This window comes from Malania oleifera, chromosome 5, assembly GCF_029873635.1.
Source record: "Malania oleifera isolate guangnan ecotype guangnan chromosome 5, ASM2987363v1, whole genome shotgun sequence".
Classification (NCBI taxonomy): Eukaryota; Viridiplantae; Streptophyta; class Magnoliopsida; order Santalales; family Ximeniaceae; genus Malania; species Malania oleifera.
The window spans coordinates 20,250,188-20,264,331 of NC_080421.1; the positions used below are offsets into that span (position 1 = coordinate 20,250,188).

General features: G+C 34.4%; 1 protein-coding gene across 19 annotated transcripts in view; it reads right to left on the minus strand.

Moving 5' to 3' along the window:
- LOC131155482 (DNA repair protein REV1) overlaps window positions 1-13,539 on the minus strand; it is a 76,188-nt gene extending 62,649 nt beyond the window's left edge. For 17 of the 19 annotated variants that reach the window (XM_058108656.1, XM_058108662.1, XM_058108655.1 and 14 more), the window contains exons 1-11: window positions 13,449-13,517; window positions 12,986-13,329; window positions 11,077-11,221; window positions 9,119-9,234; window positions 8,944-9,020; window positions 8,134-8,648; window positions 7,198-7,341; window positions 6,861-6,993; window positions 6,640-6,728; window positions 6,423-6,473; window positions 6,125-6,328 (exon numbers count right to left, since the gene is read on the minus strand). In XM_058108656.1, coding sequence (XP_057964639.1) covers window positions 6,125-6,328; window positions 6,423-6,473; window positions 6,640-6,728; window positions 6,861-6,993; window positions 7,198-7,341; window positions 8,134-8,648; window positions 8,944-9,020; window positions 9,119-9,234; window positions 11,077-11,221; window positions 12,986-13,206 — 1,695 coding nt within the window. In that variant the 5' untranslated portion in view covers window positions 13,207-13,329; window positions 13,449-13,517. Of the gene's footprint in view, window positions 1-6,124; window positions 6,329-6,422; window positions 6,474-6,639; window positions 6,729-6,860; window positions 6,994-7,197; window positions 7,342-8,133; window positions 8,649-8,943; window positions 9,021-9,118; window positions 9,235-11,076; window positions 11,222-12,985; window positions 13,330-13,448 lie in introns of those variants that run through there. The other 2 variants (XM_058108647.1, XM_058108667.1) reach the window with 2 other exon arrangements.
- Between the last annotated feature and the right edge of the window lie 605 nt (window positions 13,540-14,144).

Genomic DNA, 14,144 nt, shown 5'->3' on the forward strand with positions numbered 1-14,144 from the left:
GTCAGATTGGCCATTGATTCTGGTTTTGCATAGGGATTAGAAGCTAGTGTAGACACGTTTAATAAAAAAGAAGAAGCTGGATTGGGTAGGAAATCTGGTGTTTCGGAAATTAATTCTGAAAATTCTAAGGGTCCTAAGGTGTATGCTCGTCGAAAGGCTGCAATGATGGATACAGATATGAAGAAATTACATGAAGCAAAAAGAGAGCATTCCAGTGTGATAAAGCCAAGGATTATAAGAAGAGATTCTGAAGGAGAGTTGAGCATTGTGGAAGATACACTTGCTAAGATGAAGGATATAGCAAGTGATGGAGTTAGCAAAATAAAGGAGGCTAAGAAATGGCGAGCTTTTTCAGATAACGATAGTGATGACATCAGCGAGTTTGAATGCGGTGGTGGTTTGCTGTTGGATGAGATTCGGGAGAACAATATGGTTATGTTTCTGATTCCCATGATGTTCCTGGGGATATATCATATGTACATCGTACCCCGAAGGATTGGACGGGATTCCTATTTTTTAGAACGATAGGTTGGATAATAAACTGCAGTGCAATGATGGAATTTTACCTATACCAGTGGAGTTGATTTCTAGGGAGGACTTAGAATGTGTGATGCTGGTGGAATTGAAGTGTGCATTGATCGAGGTAAGTAAAAGGCGAAGAAGGGCAGAGGGAGCTTGCAAATTTAAAGTGCTCAGTGAATTATGATAGAAAGGGATTGAAAAGGGGTTTTCTTGGAAAGGAGTACTTTTCGGTTATTATTTATTTTTAATTTTGATTTTTTATTTGTTATTTTTTAATTTTCACCCTTATTATTATCTTATGTTTTGTTTCTGCTTTTTTTATTTTTTCAAGTGGACCTCTTGTCCCCTTAGGTTGTAACTTCTCTTCCTCAATCTAATATACTTTCTTTTATTATCAAAAAAAATGTGAAGATTATAAAAGTTTTGTTTATCAGAAGTGTTGTTTATATATCTAAGTATTGAGGGGCAATAAGCATACAACAACAAAAAACCAAGCCTTAAGTCCCACTAGGTGTGAATCCTTTTCTACCAATTCATTTTTTTTTAATATAAAAGAAGATTTATTAAGAGAAAGAGAAATTACGTAATATGTAAGGACAAGAATTTCTCAATAAAGAGAAAATAAAAACAAATAAAAAATAAAAATAAAAACAAAACCACACAAGCATTACCCAAGAAAACCCCTATTTTAAACCCTTCCCATCACAATTCACCAAACACCTCAATTTTGCTAATTCCCTTTAACCCTTCTAAACCTTTGATTCCATATGAATTTCATTTCCTCTATAGTCTGACATGTGTAGACCCAATTAATCCAACAAATGCTGAGTTCGAAGATTTTCCTCAAAGACCTCCTCCATAGGTAAGGGCAAAATTCCATCTTTTCCCAATTACTTTTCTTCTGTGCCATCATTTTCAAAAATACAATTTCCCTCCAATCCTTTCAATGGAATAGGTGACACATGTTAAATCCCCAAGTTTATCAAATGAATCAAAGCGAGAATCATACAACTAGACCAAAAAAAAGAGAGGGGCAACAAGCAGTATAATAAATTTTAACTAAAAAATGCTTTAAAAAAAATGTGCACTGCAAATGGTGTGTAGGATTAAGAGAGGGTGGCTTGGGTCATGAAATTTGGTGTCTAAAAACACAGCTCTTTTGGCTAAATGGCTTTGGCGGTTCTCATTAGAGGTTTCCTCCTTGTGGCATAAAGTTATCAAAAGTAAATTTGGACTTGATGGGAATGGGTGGGATACTAATTTGTGTGCTAGATGTTCTTTGGAAAGCTGTTTCCCAAATTTATCCTCTCTTTATTCCCCACAGCAAATTTGTGTTGGGTAAGGGTTGCAACATTCATTTTTGGAACGATATTTGTTTGGGAAATGTTGCTTTGGCCACTTCTTTTCCTCATTTATTTCATTTATTGTAGTATCATGCGATCCTCTGCCTTCTTGGGAATTTCATTTTAGGAGAGCATTGAACGATAGGGAAACTATTGAATTATCTTCTTCGTTGGTTATGTTGAATAATTGTAGGGATGATAGTCAATCTTGCTTGTTGGATTCCACAGGTGTTTTTTCTTGTAAATCTTTCTCTGATTTCTTGGTTCGTACCAATCATTCCTTTCCTCTCTACACCGCAATCTGGAAGGTCAAAATCCCCCATAAAATCGAAGCGTTTGTTGGTTGTGCATAATAGGATAAATACTAATGACCTGCTGCAGATGAGGAGATCCTTAAAGGCTCTACCACATGACATAATGTATGCTTTGTTTTGATTGTTCAAAATCAGTTTCTCATCATTTCTTGCATTGCAAATTTGCTTGGGAGGTTTGGATAAGCTATTCAATTATTTTGGAGAAAGCTAGGTTTGTCCGAGAACAGTGGAGGAGTTCTTGGTAATATCTTTTGTGGGGTTTGGGAGGAGGAAGGAAGGTATTGCTTTATAGAATGGTGCTTTATTTGCAGTGATATGGGGCTTGTGGAAGGAACGTAACTTACTTATTTTTTCAGGGAAGAAGATCCCTTATTGGTTGGTGTGGTAAAAGGTAATTTTTATGGCTTCTTTGTGGTGTGTGGGCAATGGAAATTTAATGGGGATGCGTTTGACAAATGTTCAACTGGATTGGAATTCCTTCCTAAGGGTGTGTTGATTTGAGTTTGCTGTATTTTATTTTGTGTTTTCTTCTTTATGTTTTGTTTTTCTGAGGATTCCTAGATTTCGTTAAGGAGATGTCTTTTCTCCTAATTGTACAGCGTCTTGCAAAAATGCAAGGTAAGGCTGTGTACTATAGACCCATTATGGTCTGCCCCTTCTTCGAACCCCACATACGCGGTAGCTTTGTGCACCAGGCTGCCCTTTTTTTTTTTTTTCTTTAGCTAATGAATTTCTTTTTCTATCAAAAAAAAGTGCATTGCACAAGTCTACAGCTAGTTTCCCATTATGACAACAATAAGTTAAATTCCAATTAAAGGACTTGGTCTAACACCAACACCAACTTAGCCCAAAATTTTTTTGTATTAATATTAATATAGGCTTTAAAAATTCGCACTATTTGTTTGTAAACTTGAAAAACATTTTCCTTTGTTTGATGTGTATGGATTACAGATAAACTACAACGACGACGACAAACCAAGCCTTAGATCCCACTAGGTGTGGTTGGCTACATTAATCCTTTTCCGCCAATTTATGCATTCATGGATAATTTCCTTCGAAATATTCAAGGCTATTAAATTCTTACTTACTTTCTCATTCCAAGTTATTTTAGGTCTACCCCTTCCCTTTCTATTGCATCTCACAGTAACAAACTCACTCTTCTTCACTAGCAACCCATGTGGCCTATGTTACAAGTGCCCAAATCATGTGCGTCCCTCCATTATCTTATCTTCTACAAAAGCTACACCTAACTTACCGCAAATATGTTCATTCCTTAATTTATCTTTTAACGTTATACCACTCATCCATCTTAGCATTCTCATTTCAGCACCTTTTACTTTTGGATATGTTGTTTCTTAGTCGCCTAACATTTTGATCCATATAGAAAAATTGGTGTTGCAGCCATCCTACAAAACTTCCTTTTAATTTTAAGGGTATTCTACGATAACATGGAACACACTCGAAGCACTTCTCCATTTTACCCAACCTACTTAAACTCTATGAATTACATCTTCTTCAATTTCTCCTTCAACTTGCATAATAGATCCAAGGTATCAAAATCTACTAGTGTTATTGATTTCTTCATTATCAAGTTTAACTTTGTCTCCAATATTCCTCCTACTACAACAGAAATTACATTTCATATATTATGTCATATTTCTAATTATCCTAAAGCCTCTAGATTCTAAAGCTTCTCTCCATAATTCTAACTTAGATTCCACTCTTACCTTAGTTCCATCAATCAAGATAATATCATCTGCAAACAACATACACGATGGAACCTCATTTTGGATACTCCTAGTCAGTTCATCCATCACTAAAGTAAAAAAATTAGGGAAACAGATCATTGATGTATACCTATTGTGATTGGAAATTCCCTTGTCTCTCCACCTATAGTCCTAACACTAATCATTACCTCATCATACATAATCCTTAATGACATCAGTATACCTACAACTTAACACCTTTTTTTTCTAAAACCTACCAAAGAACTCTAACTTCCCAAGTTACCCTGCCATATGCTTTCTCTAAGTTAATAAATACCTTATGCAAGTCCCTCTTCTTTTCCCTAAACTTTTCCATTAATCGTCTTAAAAGATATAGCTTTTGTAGTAGATCTCCCAAGCATAAAACCAAATTGATTTTTTAATACCTTCGTTTCTAACCTTAATCGGTGTCCAACTACCCTTTCTCACAATTTCATTGTATACTCAAGTTTAGTTCCACAATAGTTATTACAATTTTGAATATCTCCCTTACTTGTACATAGATATTAAAGTGTTTTTCTTCCATTCGTCTTAGTCTTTATAACTATATTAAATAAATTAATTAACTATATAATTTTGTTATTACCTAGCATTTCCAAACCTCAAATGGGATGTTACTCAATCCAATAGATTTTCCATTTTTCATTTTTTTAGTGCAAACTTGACTTCATTACCTCAAATTTTGCGAATGAATTTCATATTTTTAGCCTTTTCCTAATTTGTCAATTCTAAGTTTAAGCATTCTACTTCGTTTACATGAAATAGCTAAAGTAACTTCGCCATATTTGTTTTATGTCTTCTTCCTTAACCAAGAAAATATCATCCTCACTTTCTATACATTTTACATTATCCAAGTCCATAGGCTTTCTTCCTCTAGCTCTAGCAAGTTTAAACATGTCTCATTTCCCTTCTTTTGTATCTAATCTAGCATACAATTTATTAAATGACTATGTTTAGCTTCATTAACGACCTATTTTGCATCTTTTCTCGTCTTTTTACACTTTTCAAAATTTTCCATGTTTTTACATTTTTGTCATGTTTTATACCAAATTCTTTTTGTCTTTACAGCTTTTTGGACATCTTGTTCCCACCACCAACTTTTTTGCAATTCAAAAATCTTCCTTTTGATTCATCTAAAATCTATTTTACTATCTTTTTAATAAAGCTAGCTATCCTACTACAAAGACTGTGTGTCTACACTATCCACTATAGTCCAATCATCATCTTCGATCATTTTATCTTTAAATTTTATTGTATTTTCTCCCTTTAGGTTCCACCACCTAGTTCTCTTGCACTGATTTATTTTATCCTTTCTCTTCCATTTTTTTAATACATATATCTAACACTAAAACCCTGTGTTGTAGTTAAGCTTTCACCTGAAATAACTTTACAATCCTTAGATGATAAACAATCAACTCACCTAATTAAGAAAAAATCAGTCCTTGGTCAAAGGGGAAATACACAAGAAAAAAAAATGCATAGAACTGCTATGCTCCATATCAATGAGGCAAAGGACAGGTTCAAAACTCAAGATGGTTGCAACCTTAAGGAGAGTAACAAAGAGACTGTTTGAGGAAACAAAAACACAAATCAATTGGAAATTACAATGAAATAAACCAAAGACACAGTTAAAGACACAATACGACAACAAAGAAGATAAGGGTGTCATGTAAGGGCTCTTAAGTAGTGGTTTACAAGATATTTCTGCCTCCAGACTAAATGATTTAGGGACCAATCTCTTCCCATTTCCAAAGGTGGTGGTTAAGATCCGAAGGTTGTTTCCATGAGGTCTAGGAAGAGTCAATTGCATGCAGTCTTACACCTTGGATGCCCACAACCCAAATTGATGATGCTCACACTGCAACAGAATTGCCTTACAAATGCACCTAGGTCCACCCTCAATATGAATTCAGCACAAAACACAAATAACAGACAACTAGGACAAAGCTCAAAATACTACAGGAATTAAAAACAAGAAAAATCCTATATTAAAACCTGCATGAACAAATGGGAGATGCCAAATATAATTCAAAAACACAGGGAAATTATAAAATATGCAAATAAAGCATGGCACCCTTTGCAGGACGGAAGACCAAAAATGGAATGAATGGGAGTAAAAAATAAGAACCACAAATGCACAAATAAAGACATGCAAAAAACAAGATTTCCAATAACATGCCTTCTCAGGAGGGATGTAGCATTGACCATCTGGTTTGGCAGTTCGTGTAGCAAGGCGGGCCATTAGCATATTGCCAGCTATGCCAGCGCTTGCAGAGCACCCAGTGGTGTCAAAGATCTCCTTTCGTATTATCGAAGCTAAGAGTCCAGGGTCTTGCTTTTCTGAGATGGTGGCCTCTAAAAAAGCTTCATCACAGCTTACTGCCTATACTCAAGAAGAATAATTGCCATTTTTACCAGAATATAATTGAAAAAAATACATAATTCCTAAGAAAGCACTTCTTTTTTAACTAACAAACCTGTACTTTGCTGCAGTGTTTGTGCAAGATGTCATAGAATTGATCAGCAACCTACAAATATCCAAATTCCAAAAGAAATATAAGTCCAAGAAACCCAGACTGCAGAAAAATAATGATAATAATAATATGCAAGAAACTGATGATAAGTAGCAGCATTGTCTCGTCCTTCTCTAAACAATTGAATTGATCAAATCACATGCTCAAATGGATGGATTACCTCCTCATAAGCTTCAAAGTGGTAAGGAACAATGACAAGATGAGGACAAAGAGCTTTGGCATCTCTAACAAATATTCCAGCTCTCACCCCTAACGATTTAAAAAATAATAATAATAAAAATAAAAGAAAGAGGATGTAGCAATTGTGCATAATCTAAAATGACAACCTTCCCAAACAAATCAAGAAATTGATTGACAATAATAAATCTACTAGAAACAAACCATAATCTCGAGCAAGATAGTTTGCAGATGAAATTTCAGCTGTCCCTCTTGGGTTGTCTGAATGGCAGACAGCCACCGGCATATCCCGTAAATCAGGACGGTTCCTGATGACTACTGAGACAAAAAAACAGTCCTGGCACAGCATAATATCATCATTGCAAGATCTAAATAAAGCTCAGCATGACCACAAAATAGAAAACCAAGTGAATTTTACCTCATGTTACAATTCCAAACATCATGTTGCTCCAAAATGTATAAATTTTGCAACCAGGTCAAAAAAATTTACTTACGATCAAATGAACGAAGATGGCCAAAATTTCATTAACATGAAAATTACCATGTCCACATGAATAATGGCGATATTCCGAGAATTCACAGAAGCATCTAGATTAGAATTTGTAGATTTGAACCCATTAGACAAGCTGGGAAACCGCTTACGATACCGATTTCTCCAAGTTCCTATAAAGTGAAGTCTTGAGTTCTGCACAAACCAAAGTTTGATGAGGGCATTAACACAGAAATTCCTTGAAGACTAAATTCAACATATGGAAAGAAACAGAATAGCGGGATGTATAATACAGTAATAACAAACAGAAATCATGATAAATGAGAACTTATACATCAGGAAATCTCAACCAGAAGAACCTATGATTCCGGAAAAATAAAATTTTCCATGAAGATATTGCTGACAGGATAATGTAGGACTAAATTCAATGAGGAAACATTGACACAAATCACAGGTAAAGTCAAATAGCCACCTCCAGCATAAGCTTTCCATGCCATGCATTCCAATAGAAAGAGCTTGCCGGCAATGCCCAAGGCATGATATGAACTCTTGAATGATAAATACTCCTCTTCCTTTAAATCATGATCAAAACCCATAAAATATCCATATGATTGTGCAAGCGTGCATAATTAAACAAAATGACAAAAACCTAAATTGCAAATCTTGATCAAAACAAGTGATATTTGACAATAAGTATTTTCTAGGATTGATAGAAGAAATTGCGAACAGTCAAGTGAACAGACTTATCGAAATATATTATGTTCAACGGATTCATGCAAAGTGATAAAAAATGCACGGTGCAGAATCATAGGTCCCTAGGTCACAGTGATAATGCTCATGACTAAAAGGCAAAGCAGCAAGAACCAAACTAAAGTATTGAAAAAAAAAACACAAATATAAAAAGAAGAAGACGACGACGACGAAGAAGAAGAAGAAGAAGAAGACAATATGAAACCAAGAAAAACACATACGCAACAACTTCATTACCTTAAAATAATTTTCCACAAAATTTAGATTCCCAAGACTAGAATGGCGGGGATTAGAAATCCCAGCTGTTGAACATGTCAACCCTTCAGAGCTTTGATTTCCCAAGCAACAGCTGTTAACTGAAGTGGAAGGTCCACAGGAACTAGCTTGAATTCCAATTTTAACACTAAACTCGTCTACTGTATCAATGTGTTGTGATTCGGCAATTTTTGCTTCACAAGATTTCCCATAACAACAGGTTGTTTCCTCCTTTAATTCTACATTAGTGTTCTCCTGCATGAGGTCATCAACTTTACCAATAGACTGCCCTGTGCATTCTATAAGTTCATCTGCCTCAAAAGGTATTGTATCTCCCAGAGTGCCACCCTTAAATGTTGAATCCCCAGTTTTATCATTTACTTGACAAAGAGTTGCAGCATCCCCCATATTCAAGCTGCTTTTCATAGAAAAGAAGGCTGACAACTTTGGTTGGCTACGAGTTTCGCTGGCAAGCTGGTCAAGTTGGTAAGGAACCCCTAGAAACAAAAAATCAAAATCCAAATGACTAAATTGATGACATTAGCCCAGAATCTCAATCTTAGACCAACAGTACCACTTATACCCAATTATTTAACATTTCTAAGGATATGGAACAAAACTTGCCACCTTGAAACTAATCTTTAGATATTTTTCTTATTCTAATGCGTCTTTCTCTTCTTATGAGACAATTCTAAAAGTAACAAGGGAAGTCCAAAAAATATTTGTAGATTTGGAGTAAATTCTTTAATAAAAAGCATGTAAATAAAATGCTGAGAGAGAAGCAACAATTACAATTCAAAAGTTTATTAGCAGCAACACAATCCAACACCCATGTGGGTTTCACTACTGGAAGACCACCACTGAATGATCTGTATTAGAATTACCAACAATGAAATTAGAACTCAAAAAAATCACATTTCTAAGTCTGGAAGGTATAAATTAAAATTTAAAAGAAGCAAATTTAAACCTCAGATTCTTGATTTTACTATCAGGAAGGTTACTGCAGACAATATGAGTAACACGATGCTTGGAAAAATAATTCTCAAAACATCCTCCAAACTTCAGCATGTAGCCTCGTAGCTCCTGAAATTTATTAAAATTGGTATCAATGGCATGTTCCGCATTTGAAGTTGCCCTCTATTTGGTTTCCAAGAGAAGTTTGAAAATTTTGCAATATATATATTATAAAAAATAAAAAAAAAGGGAACAAATTATCATTTTCAGTAATCATTTCTAACAAAATAAAATTTTGAAGTCCATTGAACCAATAATGTTCTACAAAACTTACTCACGTATATTATTCCATCAACACAAAAGATTTCATTCGGACCATGTGATGTGTATCAAATAAAAAATAAAAAAGAGTTTCGCAATTACTCTAGGAAATAAAATGAAAATCACATCGGAAATTTAATTTTAGAAGGAATGATTGACCTCAGGGGGACTATGGATTAGAAAGTATTTTTTTTCTTCATTGCAAGAAATGCATTAGGAAAAAAGGAAGACAAATAACAATCTTAAACTGAACCTTTCCCAGCATAGAGATTGAGCATTGCAGTTAATGAATTTATTCAAGGTGCATTGAGTGTTGCCCAAAAATTGAATGGATCCACTGCATCAGTGGGTAGAAATCAACATCTTAAATAAACCCAAATGGACCTTTAGGTAAAATCTTGAGTAAACACATAACAAAAAAGGTGACCATCAAGATTATGGTAAGATTTAGGAACAAGAAATAACTTCAAATTTTAAAAATAATTACATGAAGAATAAGATAATTGCGATATGAACATAAACTGCTCCTATAACATCAAGTCTAGACATGGTTCTCATAATCTTATTTTAATCAATTGACCTATCATGTCTACTCTTGTATTACTTGCAAATGCTCCATGTGAATGAAACTGTGCCACTCAAGTTATGTGCTGATCAAAATTTTCCTCAATAAAATCATGGCTATTACGACTTCATACCAAATGACAGTAGATAACTATTATGTAAAATGCTTGCTCCAAACTACATGTTTCAACCCCCCATAAATCATTATCCAAAACTATGAAGGTAAGCAACATAGTAAAGTCAGGGGCATAGTATAAGAGTATCTTACTTTTGGATTGTTACCCTGATATAAAATGCTAGCTCATAGCAAAGGGCCAAGTGCTAGTTTAAAAGAGACATTTCATGAGAAGAACCATGTCCTGTTACTGAATTTACTGCAGAATAACTATAAGAGTCCTATTATGATTGATGGAATGTACAATGAGAAAAGAAATGGGAAAATAATCCTATAGTCTTTAATTATAAAACAATTTATCACAAAAAAAAGGGTGCATGTTCTGACATCACTGTACTTGATGAATAAGTGGCAAATGCAAAAATAAATTAGAGCATCTTCGAATAAAAAATTCAAGAGAGAATTAGGAATAACTGAGTTTTCCATGAAACTAAAAATGGAAATTAAAAACTACTCAAAATACATTGCCAAGGGACATCCATTGCCACTATTCTCTTAGCATGATGTCAATATTCCATAAAGATGAAACCCCCCAAAGGTTGCTCAAAGAGTTTCTAGTTAGACACTTAAGTCCTAGGACTACGGCTTTCTAATTGAAATTAAACCTTGGTGTTTAAACAAAGAAGGTTAGAGGGGTAAGCCTGTCATTCCAATGGATTAGGGACCAAAGGGTGTCAGACACCATTGTTTCAGAAAAGAAAAAAATAATCCATTAATATGAAGACCAGTTGTGTTTTCTTTCCTCCAATCTCTTAGAATTCACAACAGAAACTGTATAGATTAACTAGGGTTCTGTTACATTTTATCATGGTCCTGAAAAATGGAAAAGAAGTTTCAAATTAGTTACTTCCTCATCAGGTTTCTAACTAACCAATGCACTTAGCAAAACATAACATAGAATTTCCACAAACCTGACTAGAAGGAACTGTGAACCCATCAACAAATATAGAAACCCCTTGAAATATAGGCTTCTCAGAAGTTGAGCCACTGCGAGAAGAGCTTGAAGCCTCTGCATCAAACTGGGCCTGAAGCTTCTGATTCTTTACCACCATGTAACTACAATATAATAATAATAAAACCATCAGGGGCAGGCAAACAAACAAAACCAAATATTTGCCTTAAATAGAATTGAATATGGCTAAAGGGAACACATGCAAAACCATTAAAAAAATTGTAAAAAAAGAATCTTTAAATCTTTTGAAAGCACTAATTTATTCTATTCTAGTACGCAGTGGCACATCGTACGCTGCAATTTGAATTTTTAGGGTAAAATAGTTATTTATCTATTGTAATCTAGGATGTAATTTTTCCTTAATCAATAATTAACAATCACCCAAAAGAAAATTTTATTTCTATGACATTCTCAGCTGAGAAATTCTCACTATTCTTATTTTAAAAAATGTAAATTTAGATCAAACTGTAGAAAAAGTTTTGAAAAAGAAAGACTTTTTTCTTATTTTAACATCCTGTTGAGAATTCCACTTGTGAAATCTGTCCCACATTGAAAAAGTGAGTATTTGATGAGTGCTTATATACATGGTGTAGCCCAAGACCCAATAGGTTTAAACTTTTGGGTCAAGTTAGTGCTCACCCATGTGTATCAAGCACACCAATGGACTCCTCTGGTTTTAACAAGTGGTATCGGAGCCATTCATAACTCTGGGTGTGAGAGTGTGTGACCAAGGCTAAAAAAGGATCATCTAAGCTACCAAGATGGATCCAAATTGGGTCAAGATGTGGGAGGTAGGATTGGTTTGGAGGTGCCATTTAGAATACAATCCGAGACACGTAAGACGGCCCACTTAAGCAAACTGTTGGAAAATTTGTCTCATAGTGGAGAAGATGACTTCCGTTCAAGGGGGAGCAGTTGAAACTCACAAGTGAGGGGGAGATTGTTGAGAATTTTACTTGTGAAATTTGTCCCACATTGGAAAAAGTGAGTATTTGATGGGTGCTTATATATATGGTGTAAGTCAATACCCAATAGGTCTAATCTTTTGGGTCAAGTTGGTGCTCACCCATGTATATCAAGCACACTTATGAATTCCTCCGGTTTTAACACATCCTAGGGCTGATGGATGAAAAATAACATCCTAGGGCTGTTGCGAAAGATTTGAGATTCAAGAGAAGAATAATTCTAGTAATGGTAATTTTTAAGAAATTGCAGAAAGACTGCCATATTTTTTTGGTTTTTCAAATTTTGCATAAAGATTTTTTTTCTTTTTTGACTTTCTATCCAAATTTTGAAAAACTGAAAAAATAATATGCATTTTTGTAATGCTTTAACAAAAAAAAAAAAAATAATGCTCTCAATAAGCACTAGTATATTCTTTTCTAGTACGCAGTGGCACATCGTACAATTGTAAAGAAAATACTGCGCTTTGAATTTTTGGGCTAAAATATTTATTCGTCTATTGTAATCGAGGGTGTCACTTTCCTTAATCAATAATCATCAATCACCCAAAAGAATTATTTCTATGATATTTTCAGCTAAGGGATTCTCAAAATTCTTATAAAAAATGTAACGGTTGTTTGAATTGAACTGTAGAAAACAATTTCTAAATCTAAAAGCAAACCGGAGTTACACATAAACATAAATGGGTATGATTGCCCTCCCCTTTAATTACTTGCAAATCTCCTCAAACGTAGAAATTTTAATTTAATAAGTCGGAAATACGCATCATAAAAACCTATTTAAGATATCCCACCTGAGGCATAAATACAAAAATTTTTAATTTGATCTGATGAACCCTTTAATTTTAGCATTTTGGACTAAACGTGTGTGTGTGTGTGTGTGTTTGAGAGAGAGAGAGAGATAACCTGCCGAAATCAGAGAAGGGAGAATTGTTGAAGGAAGAACGAGAGGAGGAGCGAGAACTGGCGCCCCAAGCCATGCCTAGGGTTTTCTGGTTAGTATTCCGCTTCTTGTTATTATCACCATTACTACCGTTACTGTTATTGGAAGGCGCCGAAGACGCAGAGCCGAAGCTTCTCTTAGATTTCCCCCCGGAATTCGCAGATCGAGACGAATTGAAACTCATCTCTGCGTCGGAATAAGACAAAGATCGGTAGAAGTTTTGGGGGCAGGTGCTTGTAACTTGTCAGGGACGCTTTCTCGCTTGTTCTTCGCTTCCTCCTCCCGGGTTTCAAATGACGCGGCAAAACTGAATGTCGACACAGTAGCACAATTACACTTTTTATAGGAAAACAAAAACAAAAAACAAAAAGACCTTCACTGAATATATAGAATAAGAAAAACTAAAAAATAGAAAAATAAAAGAACCAGCAATCCTCATAATCTCCTTCTGCCAAAAACTCTACCATCAAATCCCCCCACAGCGGAACCAAGCCATTGGGTCTGGTGGTTCATCTCACCATCCTCCTTTATAAAAATAAAGTTCAACCCTCTTAAAAAGGTATTTATTGATATTTAATGGTTATATCTTCCAATACTTTTGGAGTAAAACTCAAATTTATTCTACCAATAAGTACTTATCAAACTTATTTTGAGACGTTTTCACTTTATTAAAAGATCTGTCTTTCATTAGGATTCGAACACATCCACTAATTATAAAAATATGTATAATTTTTAAAAATATATATTCTTATATTTATATTATGAAAATAACCTAACTTATCTTATTTTTAATGTAATTACAAATAACATAATTTCTAAAGTAAAATATTATAAAATTAATTTAAATTAAAGCATTTAGAAGTCATGAATAAATTAAATAAAAATAGTGTGTGTACATATATACGTATCTATGTGAGAGTTGGGCATATTTAAGTCAATTATTGTCATATTTGCTTCATGTCATAAAATTCATCCTAACTATTGCACTTAATTCGTTTAGGAACAATCAAATTCATCCTTATAGGGATGAATCATAACGGGATATTCACCAACCTGAATCCATTTATACTCCTAATCTCCACAAACTTTTAACGTCCTTACTTTTCCTAAACCCAACAAAAA